Source organism: Anastrepha obliqua, chromosome 1 (assembly GCF_027943255.1).
Source record: "Anastrepha obliqua isolate idAnaObli1 chromosome 1, idAnaObli1_1.0, whole genome shotgun sequence".
Classification (NCBI taxonomy): Eukaryota; Metazoa; Arthropoda; class Insecta; order Diptera; family Tephritidae; genus Anastrepha; species Anastrepha obliqua.
Window position 1 is genome coordinate 114309905 of NC_072892.1, and position 22156 is coordinate 114332060.

Sequence of the window (22156 nt, forward strand, 5' to 3'; positions counted from 1 at the left end):
GAAGTAGACGAAATGGACCTAGGGCCCATCGGGAAAACTTCCGCTCTATCACCAGAGGAAGAGGAGAAACTCTTAACTTCTCCCTCAAAAACCACAGGTTCGGCTAAGAATGGAGCGGAAATGGGAGTGAATCTGCGGCTCAGCGGTGCCGCCAGAAAGCGACTCAGGTACCACCTGGGTAAAGGTCACTCCATTGAAGAAGCGCGACAACTAGCACAGCAGCCAATGAACCTAAAGCGTCAGCGCTCCAGCAGCACCACCCCTAAGCAAAGATCTCCCAAAAGAGCTAACTTAGTGGAAAGGACAACTGACCCATCAGAAGCCGAAAGGGCAAAGGCAACAGTGCCTAACCTGGAGGTGAAAGAAGGGACGGCTAAAATGTCCTACAAGGATGCTGCATGTAGCACCAAGCTGGGTATCATACCACCTGATTATCCGGCAACGATATGGCCTACGGATAAACTAAAGGCCATTCAACACGTTATCCTGGACAGCATAAGGAAAAAGCAGACTGGTGGTGCCAAGCCAATCTTTAACAGCTGCACCTTCCGCGCAGGATACATAGTTGCCTCATGTGGCAACGATGAAACAACCGACTGGTTAAAGGCAGCAATGCCTAAACTTGAACCATGGAAGGATGCGCAAATCAGGATCGTTCTAGAAAAGGACATACCAAGGCCTTTGATCTTCACATGCCTCTTTCCAGAACTGGACAGCACATCCACAGAGGACATCCTCAGCCTCCTGGATGGGCAAAACTCTGGCCTGAACGTTCAGGAATGGCGGGTACTACGTAGAGTACAAAAGGGTAAGGTGACGGAGCTAACCATCGCAATCGACCCCATCTCCGCCATTGTGATAAAAAAAAATAACTCCTGGTTGAACTATGGGTTTAGCACAGTTCAACTTAGAACTAAGGCCAAAACCCCGGAGAAGGATGCTGAATCAGAAGCGCCCAAGCCTCCCGCACTGCAGCGGACCGAGGAACAACCCTGCACTTCGACATCGGCGATCGCAGCAACCGCAGTGAGCGTAACGCAAACTGATGAGCAGCCATGTTGCTCTAAAGATGCGCCACACGCCACCAAGCCTGCACCAATGTCAAGTGCTCAAAGGGTAGAGGAAGGCATAAGAATGCGACCCCCGCTTCGTGCCGACAAGAAAAATAATGGTCCAAAGAGGACCAAAAAAGGCGAACGTCACTCTGCTGAGGAAGCGGCCTTGCTGGGTAGCAACAGAGGCAAGAAAAAGGCAGCCAGTGCCAAAAAACAGAGGCGATAATGCCACACGCTACCCTAAGCAACAATAGAAGGCAACTCGGATGCCTTCAATTAAACCTCCACCATGCAAAGGCTGCCTCGGCTGAACTAGCAAGGAGGTTTAACAAACAAAACTTGGATATAGCTCTAATCCAAGAACCGTGGGTACGTGACAGAGTCATTGAGGGACTCCAAGATGTTAATGGTAAGTTAATCTATGCCAACAATGATCGCCCTAGAGCGGCAATCTTAATTAGCAATAACTTAACCTTCATTCCCATTTCGCAGTTCACTACCACCGATCTCGTTGCGATCTGGACCAAGGTGCCAACAGACAAAGGCGAGCACGAGGTAATCATTGCCTCTGCCTACCTTCCAGGAGATGAGGAAACTGCTCCAACAAGGGAACTTGTAGCCCTAGTCAACTACTGCAAGGAGAACCACCTACGCTGGATAATAGGATGTGATGCGAATGCCCATCATACGATATGGGGCAGCACAAACATCAATGCGAGAGGTGAGTGCCTTCTTGAATTCTTACTTAGATATAATGTATCAATAGTAAACCGAGGCAATGAACCAACATTTAGGAATGCAATAAGGGAGGAAGTACTTGATCTTACCCTATGCAGTCCAAATGTACTATCAGAAGTCTCAAATTGGCATGTGTCCGGGGAAGCATCAATGTCGGACCACAGTCTTATCAGGTTTGACTTAGGTGCTACCTTACCGCACATAACAATTTACAGAAATCCAAAGAATATAAATTGGAATGTCTTTCACTTTAACTTAGAACAAAGTGCTAACTACTCTAAGCATCACCTGGTGCTTAAATCAGAGCTTGAGATGGAGGCAAATGAACTCCACTCAAACATTACGTCTGCATTTCATGAGAGCTGTCAGGAAAAAGTGAAAAAACCACGAAGGGATGTCCCCTGGTGGAATAGTACGCTTTCAAGACTACGCCATGAAACCAGAGTATTATGGAATAGAGCTAAACAAACAGGGGACTGGGTCTCCTACTCAAGAGCTCTAACCAACTTTAACAAAGAATTGAGGAAATCTAAGAGAGCTTCCTGGAGGGATCACTGTGATAAGATTTCAAATCTTCCTAATGCTATCCGCCTCCAGAAAGCCTTATCAAAGGATCACTCAAACGGCATATGTACCCTGAAAAAGCCAGATGGTAGCTACACTAAAAACCCAGAAGAAACTAGCCAACTTCTACTGGACACCCATTTCCCGGGATGCCATGCTTTACATGAGTCCACAATGTTGGTAGAACCTACCATTGATGCTGACAGAGAGGACCTAAAGCTGGCAAATAAGCTATTCCATGAAAATCGGGTACAATGGGCTATATCTACATTTAGCCCATACAAATCTCCTGGACCTGATGGGATATTCCCTTGCCTTCTGCAAAAGGGAAGCCAATACATTGTCCCTACTTTGTCCAGACTATATAAAGCAAGCCTATTGCTAGGTTATATCCCTACGAAATGGGCTGAGGTAAAGGTCGTATTCATTCCAAAGGTAGGGAAAAAACCCGAACAATTGCCTAAGTCATACAGACCGATTAGCCTCAGCTCATTTTTCCTAAAAACAATGGAAAAAATATTGGATCAGCACATACGGGAGAATAACTTGGTTAATTTCCCACTGCACCAACTTCAATTTGCCTACCAACAAGGTAAATCTACTGAGACTGCAATACACAGTCTGGTAACCATTATTGAAAAAGCTATTGAGTCAAAACAAATCGCACTTTGCGCTTTTATTGACATAACAGGAGCTTTCGATAATACGTCCTATGAGGCAATCAACAATGCCCTATCTCAAAAGGACGTACCTAAACCCATCAGACGATGGACTATATCGATGCTGAAATCCAGAACGATCAGTACAGAATTAGGAGGAAGAATAAAGTCTATCAAGGCCACAAGAGGTTGCCCGCAAGGGGGAGTACTCTCTCCTCTTCTGTGGACACTAGTAATAGATGAACTTCTCCACAAACTGAACAACCTAGGATTCCACACCCAGGGCTATGCTGATGACCTGGTAGTATATATAGTGGGCTGGCATGAAGAGACCATCTCTAACCGCATGCAACAAGCCCTCAACATAATCAACAAATGGTGCACTGACAAAGGGCTCTCTATCAACCCATCTAAAACTGCGCTAGTGCCGTTCACCAGGAAAAGGAATATCAACATCAAATGTCCTGTCCTGAATGAATCGACTCTACAACTCTCCACAGAGGCGAACTACCTTGGTATCAACCTTGACAAAGCACTTACCTGGAACTCGCATCTTGAGAAAGTTACTGTAAAAGCCACAAGGGCATTCTATGCCTGCACAAGGCTTTTTGGTAAAACATGGGGGCTCAGCCCCAGAATGACCTACTGGACATTCACTACAGTTGTTAAGCCTATAGTCACTTATGCTTCCATAGCATGGTGGCCCAAAGTTAAGCAACGAAAGGCGGCAAGCGATCTTAACAAATTGTACCGCCTCATCTGCATCGGTATAACAGGAGCAATGAAAACATGCCCAACTGACGCTTTGGGCGTGCTCCTAGGTATACCACCGCTTCCCATCTTAATTGAAAAAGAAGCAAGATTGAGTGCCTTAAGACTAAAAGGCAACGCCGATCTTAAAAGTGGAGATATGAGAGGACATCTAAAGATCTTAGAAGACTTTCGACACACTCCTATACTACACAGGGTGGATACAATATCTCCCAAACCCATTCTCTACAGAAACTTCCGAATTATTATTAATGAACGAACAACTTGGAGAACTAATTCTATCAATTTCAAGCCTGGATCTCAATTATGGTTCACTGATGGGTCCAAGCTGGAAGATGGTAGAGCAGGGGCAGGAATCAATGGGCCTAAATTTAAAAAATCGATTCCGATGGGACTCTACCCAACAATATTCCAGGCAGAAATACATGCCATTGAAATATGTGTGAGAGAATGCCTTCGCAGGAAAATGAGAGGTACTCACATCTATATACTCTCTGATAGTCAAGCGGCTCTAAAAGCCCTTCTATCAACAACTATCACCTCTGAATTGGTAAATGATTGCCTAAACCTTCTCAACATGTTAGGAAACCTCAACACAGTAAATCTAGTCTGGATTCCGGGACATGAAGGGCATGAGGGGAATGAAATGGCTGATGACCTCGCAAAACAAGGAGCAAATATGCAACTTACTGGTCCTGAGCCTTTCTGTGGACTCACGAAAAGCCACATTAATGAATTCCTCAGGAAATGGGAAGAAAGGAAATTTGCTGCACACTGGCTAAATTGTGCCGGTCAGCGTCAAGCCAGACAATTTCTTAGTCCCAACAAAGGAATATCAGACAAGCTACTCTCACTAAACAGAGTAGATCTGCGTCTTCTAACAGGATACCTCACAGGTCACTGCAGCCTGAGGTATCATTTAAATAACATTGGTCTATCAGAGACCAATGTCTGCCGCTTTTGCGAAATGGATATAGAAAGCTCAGAACATGTGCTTTGTGAATGTCCTGCGCTGGGCAGACAAAGACTTCACCACCTTGGTGGTATCGTAGTATCTCCATGTAATCTTTGGAACAACAAACCCACAATAGTGCTAAAATTTATAAAAAGCCTTAAACTCTAGGGTTACAAAATAGGTCTTGCACAATAGATCAACTCTGGTCGCAGTGCGTAATGGCCTTCTAATAATAATAATAATAAACTCTTGAAAAAAATTTTTTTCGGGCGAACAAAAAAATACGTGTCTCATTATTTTGACTAGAAAGCAACATATTTCAGTTACAACGAAATCGAAGAACATGACCCGAATAGCCCGGTTGAATTGAAATGGAAAGCATCAGGATATGTGTTTGTTTACTTGTGTGCTATCTATGAGCTGAGAGTCCACTGACCCGATTTTGATGAAATTTTAGTGAATTTTTTGTTTATTTGCAGCCACCAGTTGGAGTCCAGATATTTTTAAAATCATTTTTATGCGCAAATTTGGGTCATACCACCTCGATCAAAAGGTTCCCGGAATATACAGGGTGAAAGATATGAAGTGTTACCAACTTCACACTGCTTGTATCTGTAAAACAGCTCATGACATCAACGTCAAAATTGTTCTAATGACAGTTCAAAATATTGTTTATAAGCCATCAAAAGCATTTGGGTCTCAGTTTTGTTGAATTTTTTTTTCTGTGATGGAATTCAAACGTAATAGTGTGATTGCGTTATATTTGGCTGGAAAATCACAACCAGCCATTGTTCGTGAGCTCAGTCGCCTCAAAGTGAATAAAATGTTTGTGTATCGAACAATGATACTGGTAACATTGCAAAACTATGGAGGTGGACCAAAAAAAACCGCAACAACGCCAGAAATGGTTCGGAAAGTGAAGACTCGGCTTGAACGAAATCCACGTCGAAGTGGAAGAAAAATGGCCAAAGAACTGAAAATATCGCAAGACAGCATTCGACGCATATTGAACAATGAGCTCAAGGTCAAGGCTCACAAGTTCCAAAAAGCACACGATCTTTCACCCCAGCAAAAAAAAGTTCGGTGCGAAAGGGCAAATGAGTTGTTGCGCTTGCACGAACGTGGCGAATTTCCTAACACTCAAAATCGTGTTTACTTGACCGAACGCTCATACGAGAATTTGAGCCTACGTATGACCACTCGAAGCAATTTCCCATCGCAAGTAATGGTTTGGGCCGCAGTGACCGCTGATGGACGCTTTTCAATCGTTTTTATCGAGCCTGATGTCAAAGTGAATGCGACTTATTATTGGGAAAATGTTTTAGAAGCTGCTTTAGAGCCGTGGACACGTAAACATTTCGGTCGCAGACCATGGACATTCCAACGGGACTCCGCACCGTCTCATAAAGCTCGTGTGAACCAAGAATGGTTAAAAAATCATGTTCCACACTTCATTTCGTCCACACAATGTCTTTCGAATTCGCCAGACGCAAATCCGATGGACTATTCGATCTGGTTCATTTTGGAGAGCAAGGTGAGGACTAAAAAATATATCAGTATGGATGCACTGAGAAAAGCGATTATACGAGAATGGGCCAAAATACCTCAAAATTACATTCGTGCAACTCACTTTTGACCATTTGAAGGCTATAGTCATGGCGAAAGGTGGTCATATCGAACCAGAGTGAATATATCTTCAAATTGTAATCATTTTTGAACAATCTTGTCTTTGAAATTAATAAAAACTAATTTCACACAAAAAGTTATGGTGTTTTGAATAGGTAACACTTCATATCGTTCGCCCTGTAGTTAGAAAATATAAAATACAAGTTTATTCCTCAAAAGTGATATTATCGCCTTCAAGGTACTCCCCCCAACGCACTTATGCCAGCGTTTGATTCAGCTCTCTAAACATCTCTGGAACTCTATTTTCGGTATAGCCCTCAGCACCGTTTTCGATTTTCCATTACCTGATTTCGGCTGTAAAAACGTGTTTCCCGTAGTAGTTTTTTGATTCGATCAGACAGTAATCAACCGCAGAGAGCCCCATCAGGTGAATTCGAAGGCTATTGCATGGTGTTCGTTTCGTTTTTGGTCAAAAATTCACGGATAATGATGGCATTGTGCTACGGTGCGTTATCATGTTGCAAAATCCACGAGTTATTTTTCTACACATTATTTTTTTTTGGCGAATTGCTTCACGTAAACGTCTCATAACTCCCGAATAATAATCATTATTAACTGTCGGACACTGTGGTAAAAATTCGTGATGCACAATACCATTGTAATCCATAAAAATCGTCAGCCTATTACTGAAAAAACGTGTTTTTTGTTTTTTGCTCCTGTTTCTTTGAAACTCTCCACTCACTTGCCTGATGTCTGGATGGCGTTTTGTACTCATAAACCTACGCCTCGTTTCCAGTAATGATGCGTTTAACGAATGTTGAGTCGGAATCCGAAACAGTTTTCCAACATTTCTAAAGTTTTCGCACCATTGAATGCATTTTTAACACACAATTTTATACAAACCGGTTGTTGCAAATTCAAATCCATCTAAAACGAAAATCAAAACGGCGTAATTTTTTACAAATGTCAAGCAATCGCCATAAAATTTTGGTAGGAAGTTAATCACAGATGTCAACGTCAAAAAAAACAGAACTCAAATCAGTTGAATTAGGGATGTCACCTGGCGCTAGTTCCGCGAACTTGTTGATCAAGGTGATATTTAGACTGCGTAAAATATAAAAACAAAGTTTTGCAAAAAATCGACCCACTGGGCTTTCTAAATCGAGCCACTACCGCTGCGATCGACCTTTAGTCCATAAAAATAAAGTTAGAAATTTCTCGGACAATATTTCTTTAAATCATTTTTTCTTTTATGAAACCTCTGCAAAATAGAAAACTTTGTTTGGTGGAGAAGAAAGCGTACGTTCTGATATGTAAAAAGTATTGTAAATATATACAAACGTACATATGTATGTACGTATGAATCGTTTCATACTATTATGAATGCGGATAGAATCTTAATTATCCTATCGGGGTTTTCTACTGCTTGGATTTACCAGATATGTCACCATTTGTGCTTTCACTCAAAGTTGGTGCGCTTATAATCCTTCTCCGCAACTTAAATCCACCAGTGTCACGTAATGGATTAGACTTGCTATAAAAAAATTTCTTGCTTGACACTATCGAAGCGACAATTTTCAATGGTAAATCGAAAGTAACGGATATTTTGATTCTAAAAACTCCTACGTTCCCCTTCAACATTCCATTTGAGCTCGAGTGCTTATAGTTTCTTGTCCGCTTCGCTTTTTCCATAAAAATAAACAAGAGCAATCAAGAGTTTATGGATTAAATCTCGAAAATCCAGGTTTTTGGCACGATCAGTTATAAGTCGCTCGTTTTAGAGTAGAAAACATTTTTTTTACAAAATAAATGTAAAAAATAGTGTGCATCTTAACACATGGACGCTTAAGAACGATATATTTCGTTTTCATTAGGCATTCGTTGGTGACTGGAACCGATATTTGGCTTTTTGGTGACACCTCCCAAAGTAATTTTTAAGTTTAAAGTCAACGCAATACATTAGCGGGCGGCAATGTGTTAAGGCGTTTGAATAAAATATAGTTATTTATCTTAGTGGCAAAAAAGCGATTGCCGTGTATTTGCTAGTTGTAATGCAACTATTAGCGCCATAATGGGAATAAAGATTTTAATTAAGTGTACAAAATATGGGCCAATCGAACATGGTATGTGTGTCACATCAAAACTGAGAAACTTTCTTAAACGCAGTGTAAATCGGCTCTTCTGCGCCACTAACAATTATGCTGACTCTCAGGAGTGAGTACTGGTCTCAAGCCTCGACAATATCCATTAAACATCGTTGGCGATTTCATTAATTTTGCTAGCGAACTGCCTAACAACGGTAATGCATCAAATCTTTCTCATATACTCAACTCTCTTTTTATACGGTTTTTATTTACACGATTTCGATATAGCACGGTTCACTAAACATTTGTTTAACAAGAAATTTTCGTTTTTGGCATGAATTTCAAATCAAAAAATTTTTTTCTGAACAAAATATAATTCTGAAAATATTTCGTGTAAAATTAAGTGAAGATACTTAATATACATATTTACATTGAATATAATTGGCGCTTTAACCCTTTTTTGGTGTTTGGTCGAGCTCCTCCTATTTGTGGCGTTCGTCTTGATGTTGTTTCACAAATTGAGGGACCTACAGTTTCAAGCCGATTTCGAACGGCAGATATTTTCTTTTTGTTTTTACGAGGAGCTTTTTGATGGCGGAAATACACTCGGAGGTTTGCCATTGCCTGCCGAGGAGCGACCGGAAAAAGAAAAAGCTTTTTCTTCATTTTGGTGTTTCATGGAGATTCGAACCTACGTTCTATGAATTCCGAATGGTAGTCACGCACCAACCTATTTGGCTACGGCGGCCGAATAGATAATAACAGGTGGCGCTAAAGTAATCCTCCTATCAGAAAATACTATAAATTTTGCGATTGGCCCCTAATGTCAGTTCTGTTTTGACATTTGTGTAGTAAACACATGCGAAATACACGTTAATAAACAATGTTACGCTACACTGCTCCAGAACGCGGAATATTGCTGACTATTTATTTGACCAATAATCGGTCGGTGACTTTGGCACAACGTGAATTTCGTCGCAGATTTCCTCACCGTCCAACGCCTACTAGTGAAACACTGCGACGTTTAGCCGCTCGCCTCAAAGAGACTGGCACAACACGAGGTGCTGCTAGGCGTGGCAGACCCCGGAGTAGCCGTTCTGCAGAGAATATTGCTGCTGTAGCCGAGGATGTCATGGAAGTGCCGTCGACATCGACCAGACGACGTGCCACGTAAATGGGTATCAGTCGACGGTCTTTACAGCGAATTTTGGTACAAGATTTGAAGATGTTTCCGTACAAAGTCCAATCGCGTCTAACATACGCTCAAGCCATCCTTAATCACCACCAAGAGGAAGATGATTTTTCATCAAAAATAATCATGAGTGATGAGGCCCAATAAAGCAAGAAAAGAAATTCGTGTTTTAATTTTACACTGCTTCTTGAAAAAAATACAGTTCAATCAAGGCAATGGCTTGAAAAGTGTTATGCGGGCTCCGCTCCATCAGAAACAACAATAAAATGATGGTTTGCAGACTTCAAACGTGGTCGTGGACACACCGATGATGCACAACACAGTGGATATTCAAATGAGGCGATAACACTAGAATGATTTTGCGTGAGTTAGCTGACATCGTAGAGATATTAAAAGAACGCGTTGTTTTTATATTGTTTATTATTATTATAATATTAAAGCTCTGTTCAAAGTGGGTGCCGCGTTTGCTCATTGTTAACCAAAAACAAGCGTGTCACAGGTCAATGAAAACAATGGCAAAACTATATGAATTGAACTTTGAGTTGCTCCCACATCCACTGTATTCGGCGGATTTGACTCCCAGCAACTACTGACTATTCGCAGACTTAAAAAATGCTGGATGATAAGAAATTTCGCTCGAATGAAGAGGTTATCGCTGAATCGGAGGCGTATTTTGAGACAAAAATAAATCGTTCTACAAAAGAGTTATTGAATTGTTAGAGCGGCGCTGGAATGGTTGCGTTGTTCTTGATGGAATTTACGTTGATGAATACCTGTAATTTTGTTTGACTGTGCATTGCAATTTTAACGTTATCTTTAGGTTATGTGCAGATGGATAACAAGTATTGTAGAAAGTGACGCAAAATTAATCATATAATTCTGGTTTTGAATCATTTTTTTACTGAATAAAAAAATTATTTTGAGTGATGGAAATCTTTATTCGACTTTGCCGGCTGCATTGCTTGAATATTTCTTTATAGCAGCTGTCTAGGTCACAAAAGTCAAATATGACTGACGTACGACGCCATTTGTTAAAAGTATAAATTATTCGATAGGGTGATTAATTTTGTATAAACAACTTAAGAAACCAAACCACAACGGCTAATAACAGACTTTGATATTGTACATATAGTATCTACTGCTGATAGCACTTTTAATTCAGTCTGTAAAAACGTGACCGCTTGTTATCAAGTAGCGATCAATTATTCATTGCTGATTTTGTTTCCTAATCTCAATTTGAATTTTTATATATTTTAGTACTTCGAAATTTTACTCTAGACTAATTTGGTAATAAAAATGAATTGTTTTTGTTTTATAAATTCTTATGTAATATGGATTTTATTATTATATCTTTTGGTCGGTTTCATCGGAAAATAGTTTGAAAGTATTTTTTTCGTTTTACACGATTTTTTAAAGTAGTGGAACATATCCCCAAATTTACCATTGTTGCATATATTTTTTTAAACGATAGTTTTTTTTTGTACGCATTTCTAAGGAACGTATCTACTGTGTAAAAAAAGAGTTGGGTGCATATCCAAATATCATGTTACGGTTCTGTTACAAATATACCCTATCTTGAGTGCATGCCACTATGTCATACGATATGTACAAGGTGAAGTCCAAAATAAACAAGACTGAGCTAAAATAGGAACCACAGGAGCATTGTTCTGATAACTTCGATTTTATTTATTCAAAATAGTCCTCTCTGGCCTAGATACACTGTTTTGCGCGATTTAAAAGCTTTTCGAAAGAGTGTTTTAGGTCATTGACCGGAATATACTTCAGGATATCGGTACAAGCCTTTTGGATGGCCCCTACGGACGCAAAACGTTTTTCTTTCATGGCCAAATGCAATTTTTCGAAGAAGGTAGAGGGAGCCATATCAAGTGAATACGGTGAGTGATTGATAGTTAAAATGTGATTTGTAGTCAAAAAATCCGTCACAAGAGTGGATCGATGAGATGGTGCCTTATCATGCAATAATGCGCCAGATTCCTCTTTCGCGGTATTCAGGGTGAATTCGACGAATGCGAGGCAACAAACGCTTCAAAACGCCAAGATAGAAAATTGCATTGACGGTTTCATGGTTGCACGATTGGCACGAACTCCTTCTGAACAATTCCCTTGGAATCGTAAAAACAGATGAGTATCAACTTGATTTTTGACTTCTCCAAACGCGATTTTTTGGCTGGTGGCTCATCTGGTGCCTTCCATTCGACACTTTGACGCTTACCATAGTTTCAGATTGATGTTGGAAACACCACGTTTCATTAGCAGTTACAAGGTAGTAAAATAAGTTCAAATGATCAGTTAAAATGCGATAAGTCGATGTTTTGGAGATATTCATCTCCTATTTCCTATTACAACGAGGATTTCGGTTAATTTTTGATAAATTTACGAACAATTTCGATGGAGGTTTCGGTGATTACTGATTTTGGGCGGCCTGTATGTTCATTGTCATTTATGTCCTCACAACCATCTCTGAAATGTGTAAACCACTCATAAACTCTGGCACGAGATAAACAATCGACGCCATAAACTTTTTTCATCAATTCAAATGTTTCGGTAAACGTTTTACCGATTTTAAAACAAAATTTGATATTAGCTCTTTGTTCGAAACTCGTTTTTCTACCGATGACACAAACATACTGACACTTTAGACGCAATAACTTCGCTTCCACTGAACCGAATGCCACCAAGCTTTCACTGGAAGTCGGCTAGGAATGTAACTTCCACCGCACTAACTCATTAAAAAGATGGCGCCATCAGAAAAAATTTTATGACGCCAGTCTTATTTATTTTGGGCTTCACCTTGTATGTGTGATGTGTACATCTCTGACAGGTATTTGTGTCGAATTTCTCCTCCGGATTGTGGGGACACATGCCTTGATGTTGTTCCACTTATGTAGTGGGCCACATATATTTCGCCTCCATACGGTATGTATGTAGGTGTATACAAGTACACAGTATTTAAATACAGGCGCCTTATTTTCTGACAATTACAAAAATAATATTGTACAATATTTCAATTCTCTCAAAACGATAAAACGCTAAACGATACGCATAAATAGGTTTGAGTCATAAAATTGGCTTCTAAAATATTTCACACACACATACACATATTTATATGGGAATATGCCCATGCACACATACTGTTTATGAGTATTAGTTAATCGCAAACAAATTTAGTATTGCCCCTGTGAATATCGCAAATACAGCTACATATGTAAGCTAAATGAGATTTTGGCAAGTACCAAGCAAATCAAATTATAATTGATGCCCGCAACTCACTGCTGTTAAGGGGGAGGTAGGGTTTAGCGCTAAAAAAAAACACTTTTTTTGTGGATTTTTTACAGAAATATGGCTTAAGATACTTTAATAAAATCAGTTACATGTTATTGTACATATTTTCAATAAGTTTTTAAAAAATATTAATAATAAAATATTGACAAATAAGCCCATGACAGAGTTTTTTTGGAGATATGTTTTTCGAGAGGTGCTCTGCGGTGCCAATCGGCATTCGTCGTAGAATCATCTGAAACTAAAAAAGTCGAATTTTTCAGTTAAAGTATGACGTAATGCTCCCCCCTACATTAATAAAATTTTTTTTTTTTCATTTTTGTAGTTTTGGTGGCAAAAAAACGTAAAACGAGCATTTTTGGCGAAAAATTTCGCCATATTTGTAAGTGAAAAACCACCTTAAAAAAAAAAAAATAAAAAAAAGCAGTGTAGGGGGGAGGTATTTTTGATTTAGAAAACGTGTGCCAAATTTGAAAAGAATCGGTTGAATAGTTTCGGAGTTGTGATTGGCACCGACTTTTAAGAAGTCGTTTCGGGAAAAACGCGTTTGAAAAAATGACTCTGAGAAATTATCGATGCTCCGCATTCGAGGTAGAGTGCCTACAAAGGCTATAACTTTGAGAGTTCTGCTTCGATCCACTTAAAATTTTGAGACAACATTCTTGAAATGATTTACTATAAGATGAGTGAAGAAAAAAAATTTCGATTTTGTGACCCTACCCCCCCCTTAACTGCTAAAGTACTGCTCTACATGTACAGGGCGTTCCAAATAAACACATATTTGAAAAAATGAGAACTGAATTTCTTTTTAAATGCAAAGTATTTCAAATATCGACAAACATTCAATTTATTTATGTCACAATTGCATTCGTGTGGCTACCTCGGTTGGTTTTGCATAAGCGCTGCTTGTCAACCAACATTTACTTTCGCAATATAAGGGGTGTTTTTCTCATGAGGAGCTTTTTGATGGCAGAAATACACGCAGAAGTTTTTCTTTGCCTGCCGAAGAGCAACCGCTATAAGGAAACTTTTCCTCTCATTTGGTGTTTCATGCCTTCGCCAGGTTTCGAGCTCGGGCACTACTACTCATTCGGCTAGGGCGGCCACTGTTCATAAATCAGGGCATATTTTCCGAACCTCAGGAGTAACAATTCGGTTCGTTAAGATAGTCGCTGTCATTGAATCAATGCGTCTCGTCCGAAACCTATTTTCAATAAACGGAAATCACTTTGGAACAAGGTTTATAATATTTCCGCACGTTACATAAGCGACTCTTTTCGTTCCACTGAGGTATAATGTTGGCTGACCGAAAAGTTGGTAGTGCCAGAAAAGGTTAGGTTGGGTTATTTACAAAGGGGAAAGGAAGAAAAAAGAAAAACTGGAAAGAGAGGAAAGCATTGGGGCGAAAAGACTGAACGATAGCTATTTATATAATAATAATTCAATAATACTTGCACTTGGACCACCCAGTATGTTTACGTCCAACCACGACGCGCTGAGTCGAATTTTTTTTGTTTTGCTTCTGAGTTGATATTTCATATTTCGTGTTTAACCTAAACCAATTACATTCTATGACGTTGCTTATTCATTATTTTTTGCTGTTTGTACCTCGTACCAACTTCTAGTTGGAATGTTATGACAAAAGCTGTAGATTGATACTTGTAAATTGATAGCAGTTATGGTAATTGTGCCCAGACAGTTTGTTCTGAGACTGTTATTTGATGCTAATAGATAAAAGTATTTAAAATAAATAAATCGGAAGTGGATAATTATCAATAACGATTTTTTCATTGAAATATAAACTACTGAAAATATTCCGCTTTAAAGTCTATTGGGAGTGAATGTTTCTACATAGGCATATAATAATATTATAAAATAAATCAATTATTTATAAGGCACTTGCGCTGTGACGGAGCAGAGGTAACGTTCTAGACAGGTTTGGGAAATTTTTTAATTCAGTGGTAACTGCTCAAATATTAAAATATTAATATTTGAAAATGTTATACCTAAGAGCTGCGTAACTGTTAGCAGGAGAGTAGTTGGGTTCGGTTTCGTCGGGATAGACTAGCAAGTACAGCATACAAGGTGGTAACTTATTAACACATTAGTACCAAAGACCTGATTAGAGCGAAGGCGGGGCATACGCACAGAAAGTGGTCCGCCGTCTCATGCTCCTCTTCACCTACTGGGCAGAGTACACTGTCTGAGATGCCCACCTTTTCTGGCTGCCTACAGTCCCTTCTGCTTAGTGATAGAAGGAACTGCGACAGTTGGTCGGACATGAATGACAAAATCAGTTTTTTTCATCTAATCCGTTTGGTAAATGTGGCTTTGATGGCTGCAGAAAGGAGTGGCAGAACGGGCTGCAGGCCAAGGAAGTTCTACCTAAAGAGTCAGATATTTCGTTACCCAGGATATCATAGTTTAATCTTGATTTACAGTTCTCAACTACCCTTGAAGTAGTTGAAGTGCTGTCTAAGGCCATGAGCGCAGCTTTGCTGTGGCTGCAGACACACACAGATCTGCCTCTCCATCTGTTTTCCACAATAAAGTTCATCGCCTCTTGAACAGCAGATTGTATTCTCTTTTCAAAACAATTCAAAATTGTTAACGTATAGAGTTATACAAATATTAACCCTCAATATGAAATGCTCGATTTGCTTGACCCGAAATAAAATGTTTTAGTTCTCAAATCTTTACACTCGAAAATAGACAGAAGGTATTTCTCTGGTCGTGAAAATTCTCAAATCCTTTCCCTTCCTATAGTTTCCATTTGATTTTAATTAACAAGAAACACTTCTCGAGTGTAGAAGGCCCATGCCCTCATTGTCTTTTGATTTTAGTGTAAATAAAGGAGTAACTAATTGTTCATCTCTATTACCGAGTATTCACTTTCATACCCCTATTAGATCTCTATGCAACACTTACCCATTTTATCTTTAATTGGATTATGCGCGTAATGCTCCTCTTTAATTCTTTTAGTGATAGAGATATCAATTCGCTTGACTTTTCAACATCATGACCGAAATAATGAGCATTACTTGTTCTTGGACGGATACGCTGTTTTAGCTGCGCTCCTAGGCTACCCTCAGGATCCAGCTACGGATCCCTGCAGTTACAATTATTTTATAAAGAGCAAATTCTTCTTCGAAAACTACTATTTGTCACTTTAAATTAGTGGTTTTTGTACATAACCACTATTCGATTGATCCCGCGCTCGATACCGTCTTGGAACTTGAAACCTAAAATAATATCATAGAAAGCAATTTTGTCTAGCACTGATCGACCCTCTCTAGGCACACCCGCAGTGAGTTTTTGCAATATAAAAGCTTCTAATGAGAACCATCTGCCCTTCAGAGGTGAAATAAAACTGTAGGTCTCTCCATTTGTGGAACAGCATCAAGACGCATGCCATAAATAGGAGGAGCAACTCGGTCAAATACCTAACAGCTAATTATTCTTTTTTTTTAAGGTAGCATTACACTGTAGTTAGTTCCTTGACAAAATTGTGTTTGGTGAAGGCACTTGTGAGTTGCAGCGTTCCAAAATAAAGATAAAAAAGAGGAGAATCGATACATTCCTAACAAAGATCCAAGTTGAAATTGCCAGTAAAATTGATGCTGTTTATGGCTCCATTGTACTATCGAATAGAAAAGGAAAGCAGTAGTTCTAACGATTCCATTCTGGTAGGTGATTGGCCAATTGTCGAAAATGTCAATGCAATCATGAAATCGCACCGGGATGTGAACAATTGCCCAGAAATTAAAGGCTAGCCAGAAATTATTTGGAACCATTTGCCTAAGGCTGGTCTCAAAACGAAGCGCAATGTGACCGAATTGACGTAAAAGAACCTTTTATACTTTTTAAAGCAGATGGCAATTGGCGATGACGATGGCAATTAGAGGATGGTTCTATAAGTAGAAGTCCACGTAAGTGACGTAAGTGCGGAAAATCACTGATTACCATTTACTTGGGAGTGGCCAGGACAATTCTTCTGCATATGGTCCAAGCAGCTCACAACTCACAGGCTTTGACCAAGTATCCTCTGAGTAGCTTTCGAATCTCCGTTTCGAACGTTACCATCTACTTGGTGCTCGAGATTCTGAGAGCCTAGATGAAAGATTCTACCACTTCTGGCATTTAGTTCAGACCTGGTATCAAGCAAGAAAGGCTTATGAAAATGGGCTGGTCAACTGTTTTTTTTCAAAAGAGTCGTACTTCTCCAAGCGCGTTATTACGAAAATGTCTTTAATATGAACAAAAGTTATCTAACAAATGGAGTTAGTTTTACCATCTAAATAAAACGAAAAAATATTCAAAACTTTTTTTAGTAATAGGGGGACGCACTTAAACTTAACAGTTTTTGGTAGGAACTTCTCCACAATTTAAATTTTGCACAATGTTTCGACGCACCTTAGCCAAACAATTTTTTTGAATTGAAGGTAAAACACCATAAATCACTTTTTTTTTGATAAAACCGACATTTTCGACAAAAAAAAAAAAACAGTGTATTATAATTAGAAACGTAATTATGAGTTTTTATAAATGCCTACTTATCAATGCATTGACCTTTTTGACAAGTTTAGCTATTGGCGCCACTATTGGGCAACCGCAGTTTTTTAGTTGTCCACTCAATAATTGGTTGCCCATAACTGTATATTTAATAGTAAAATGCGAAAAGAATATAAAAATTAATACTAAATGAAAACTCCCAAACGAACGCAACAATTTTGTTTTTAAGGAAAAAAGTTGTAATTAAATTGTAAATAGTATTTAATGAAACTGGTTGGTTACTTATGAGACTCATCTGTGACGCTAGTGACCCCATCGTCATAATAGCACACGCCAGCCAGGTATAGAATGAAGTTGCTCACATTGTCAACACGCCGATCTGAGAATTAGTCGCTCTGTCGGCATTCATAATACAGTAACGTATGAATGTATGTACGTACAGTAGTGTGCATAACCTTAGCTACTTTATACTCAAGTTTAAGGTTAGTGATTTAGTGAGTTTTAATTCGTTGATTTGTTTAAAATATTTAATTACATATCTATTTATGAGCAATTTAGTAATTAAATTAGAACGAAATATTTAAATCAGAAAAGCCACCTTGTAATTACGAACTATTTTAGAGATTCCATGTCGAGTGATTCGAGGACATTGAACTTTAGACATTGTCGTCAATTCTTCTAAAAATTGGTTTATTTGTGAGCTTGAATATAATAAGAGATAAACAGAAAAAAATTTTGAAGACAAATTTAATAATGTTGAAAATTTTGGTATAAAGTTTTTTAAAATAAAATATTTTCTATTCTTTTTAACAATTGAGAGCTTCTGAGAAAAAAAAACTTTTTGGAAATAATTTTAGAAAAAACATTTTTTTGCGAAAAATTTGAGAATAAAAGCTTTTTAGAAATTCTTTATTTTTTTATTTTTGAAAAACCCCATCTCCTCTGTTATTTTTCTTAATTTTTGTATAAATAGCTGAGACTGCACTCAATAATTCCCGCAAGTTTCATAATCGGATCTCTATAACTTTTTGAATATGTACTTAGCTCCCTTGACATAGAAGCGCGCATTGGTAATTTGACATATCTATGTATGTGCGGGGCTCTATCCAAATTTATGAATTTTATGAAAGTCGTTAGATAAGTCAGACAGATGGCACAATTTGCGCGTATCGAGGTTATCTTGGAAAATATATCTCTTGGAGCTCGTATTCGTTTGTATCGAGGAAGTCGAGTGATTTTTCTTTTCCATCACGACAACGCACCAGCTGACACCTCGGCAGCTGTGTCCGCCAAATTAATGGAAATAGAGTTTCAACTCGTTTCACATCTCCCTATTCTCCAAACTTGGCTCCCTCGGATTTGTTCCCCAATTGGGGGAATTGGCTGGTGACAAAAACACTTCATTCAAACGAGCAAGTGATGGCAGAATTGATTAACTATTTTTCTGACTTGGAGTAATCTTATTATTCGGAAGGGGTCAACAAACGAGAACACGACGATGTGTATATACCTAAAAGAAGACTATGTCGAAAAATAAAAAAGGTTCACCCCAAACAACTTAGTAGTTTTCACTTCATTCAGTATACTCACTAGCAGCTTTATTTGAGCGCAAAAGCAACTTAAGTTAAAATTAATAAATGCCTTATGATCTCTCCGGTCTCTTATTTAACAAACTCATACCTCTCGGGTACTCCTAGTTAATGGTTCACAATTATTTTTATTGAGTAGATTTCAGATAAGTTTTGCTCGCCGTTATTCCATCATTTTAATATCTGGTAAGGATTTCTATTGGTCCACTTCAGTATATCACTTATTTATGGGTTACCATAAACGAGTTCAGTGTTGCTGTACGCCAATATTGTGTAGAAATACAATTTTTATATATTGATCTAAGTAAAATTCATATTCATATATCTCGGTACGTGATGGCAAACTTCTGACTCTGTTAGCTTAATACTGAAGTTACTCGAGAAAGGTTTGTTCTCACGGTGAACAGCTGGCACACGAAAGTTGAGGTGCATACGGAATGTATCGCTTCTATTCGGAAAAATACATTTTAATCATATCGAATTATTGAACAAAAATATTTTTAAAAATTTGAAACTTTTGTAGTATAATATTTGAAGGCAATAACTCTTAAAAAATTTATATGAACAGAAAACTCACGAAATTTCCTCAATAAATAGCCGTACATAATTCAAAATGACTAGTCTTTAAAAGAAGTGCTTAGCGAGGTTTCCAGCCTTTATTTATTTAAGTTAATTGTAATAAAGGGTTTTCCAATAAGAGATGTTATTTTGATATTCAAAGAAAAATGCTATTTTTTAATATAAATGATCGGATTTTTTTTTCATTATAAAGAGGAAGGTATGCCGTTAATAGTGGAAAATAACATCAGGCAAATTAGCACCACGATCACGCTTACAGGACAATATCCCTTTCATGAAATTTTCCATAACCGAATTGTAAAGTGGCTGCCCTATGTCCTCGATAGCCTCACGAACTCCATCTTTGAGGTCTTGAATCGACCCTAGACTGTTGGCGTAGACCTTCTCTTTCACGTGGCCTCAAAGAAAAAAAGTCACAAGGTGTTAAATTACAAGATCTCGGTGACCAATTGTGATCACCTCTTCGAGAGATAACACGGACCAGAAACTTTTTCCGTAAAAGATCAATGGTTTCGTTGCTTGTGTGACACGTAGCGCCGTCTTGTTGAAAGTAAACGTTGTCCATCCAATTCCGGCCATAAAAAATCGATAGCATTTTATATATTTATTTTTTTTACTGTTATTGGAAAACCCTTTACATAACTAGATTTATTGACATTTACAATTAGTTATAACAATAATAACAATAATACATTCTATAAGTATGCAAATTTGATTTTCCAAATACGCAGAAGGTTTCGTTCGTTCCATTCATTTTGCCATTTTCAGAGCCTGGCAATAATTATCAGGTCAGTCCATAAGATCGTGCGTTTTTTAAAGGGGGTTTTAAAATTAATAAAAGAGATGTTTAAAGTATTTATTAATCAATAATATATTTTCCTTCATTATTTACACTGTCTTCCCAACGTTTAGGCAAATTTTTAATTCCCTGCTCTAAAAATTGTTTGTCCTTGGAGCCAAAATACGCTTCGATATCCCTTTTTATAGCCTCTTTTGAGGAGTAGTTCTTGTTGCTCATATGGGATTGAAGTCCACGGAAGAAGTGATAATCACAAGGTGCAATATCCGGAGAGTATGTTGGATGTGGCATTAGCTCCCATCCGAGCTCGTTCAACTTGCCTTATGCTTGCCTTGCGGTATGAGGTCTTGCGTTGTTGTGGTGAAACAAAACTTTGCGTCTATTCACTAAATACGGTCGATTTTTGTTAAGTGCCTCATTCAGGTTTGATAGCTGATGGGAATAATAATCAGCAGTTATCGTCTGGTTTGGTTCCAGAAGTGCATAATAAACAATACTGGTCATATCCCACCAAATAGACAGGAGAATCTCCTTGGGGTGAAGGTCATCTCTAGGGGTCGGTTCTGGTGTTTCATCTTTATCTAACCATTGGCGTTTACGAACAGAGTTATTGTAAAGGACCCATGCTTCATCACCAGTAACGATACGGTTCAAAAAACTTTCATTTTCAAGCCGTTGCAGCAGCTGACAACACACATTCACTCTCTGCTGAAGGTTGGCGACGGAAAGTCTATGCGGAACCCATTTTCCCAGATTTGAAACCTTTCCAAACTCAACCAGGTGGCTGTGAACTGTTCCATGCGATGAATTTAACCTCTGAGCTATCATATCGACTGCCAAATTTGGCTCAGCCTCCACGAGTTTGAGCAAGGCGTCGATTTAAAGACTTCAGGACGACCACGTCGCAGTTCCCACTTCGGAATTTTGAAAACCACTTTTGCGCAGTCCTCACACTCACGGTATTCTCTCCGTGAACATTTCTGCAGCAGCAGTTGTTGCATTTTTACCACTTTTATAAAAAAAATACAAAATATGCCTTTTAATTATATGCGTTCGAAGATTCCATTTTATTTTTTAACAACACGTGCTTCTATCCGCGATTAAAATCACTTGTTGAATGCACAATATGTCAAAGAAAATATAAATAGTTCCGTTATATTCCGCGAATAATTTTTTGTATGCAAAAATCGTACAAAAGTGTAATTATGGGAAAAATACGCACGAGCTTATGGACTGACCTGATATAAAAAATAAGTTGAAGCAAAGGGCCGCCACAAGTTCTGCATTAGAATCATGGTTTTATTTGGTTTGGTGAATCTAGTGTTAATATTGGCATCAGTATATAAAAAATAAAAATATAAAAAATTTTTTCGTTATCAGAAGACAGTCAAAGTCCCATCTCATTTGTATTCTTAAATCCTTCTTTTATTTCCCATTTAAGCATAAGACTAAGCAAATTTGGAAGCGAAAAACGTCAGATATAGCTGAAGAAATCTCATGAACAGAAAAAATTGCTAATGTTTTGCGCAATACTGTATGTGCCCATCTGAATGGCTTTTTAGGTACAAAGGTGTTTCCCTGGCAGCCACTGTATACATCTGGGTACTTATTAATGAAAGCAGTCTAGTCGTAATAAGCAATGGGAAATATTTTCATACAAACTCATACACACATACATACACACATTTAGCAGATTTTTAATAATAGTCATAATATCTGATAGTATTAATATG

General features: G+C 38.5%; 1 protein-coding gene across 1 annotated transcript; it reads left to right on the forward strand.

The window, feature by feature from the left end:
• Positions 1–1165: 1165 nt before the first annotated feature.
• On the forward strand, positions 1166–21924 carry LOC129236658 (uncharacterized). The gene is made up of 3 exons (XM_054870928.1): positions 1166–1464; positions 1548–1898; positions 21865–21924. The coding sequence occupies exons 1-3, from the start codon at positions 1456–1458 to the stop codon at positions 21922–21924; spliced, it is 420 nt and encodes a 139-aa protein (XP_054726903.1). The 5' UTR covers positions 1166–1455.
• The last annotated feature ends 232 nt before the right edge of the window (positions 21925–22156 follow it).

Excerpts from the sequence above, each read along its gene's own strand:
- LOC129236658 (XM_054870928.1), top strand. Across the intron at positions 1,899-21,864 it reads TTACCCTATGCAGTCCAAAT|CATAAGACTAAGCAAATTTG; the intron begins GTACTATCAGAA and ends TTCCCATTTAAG.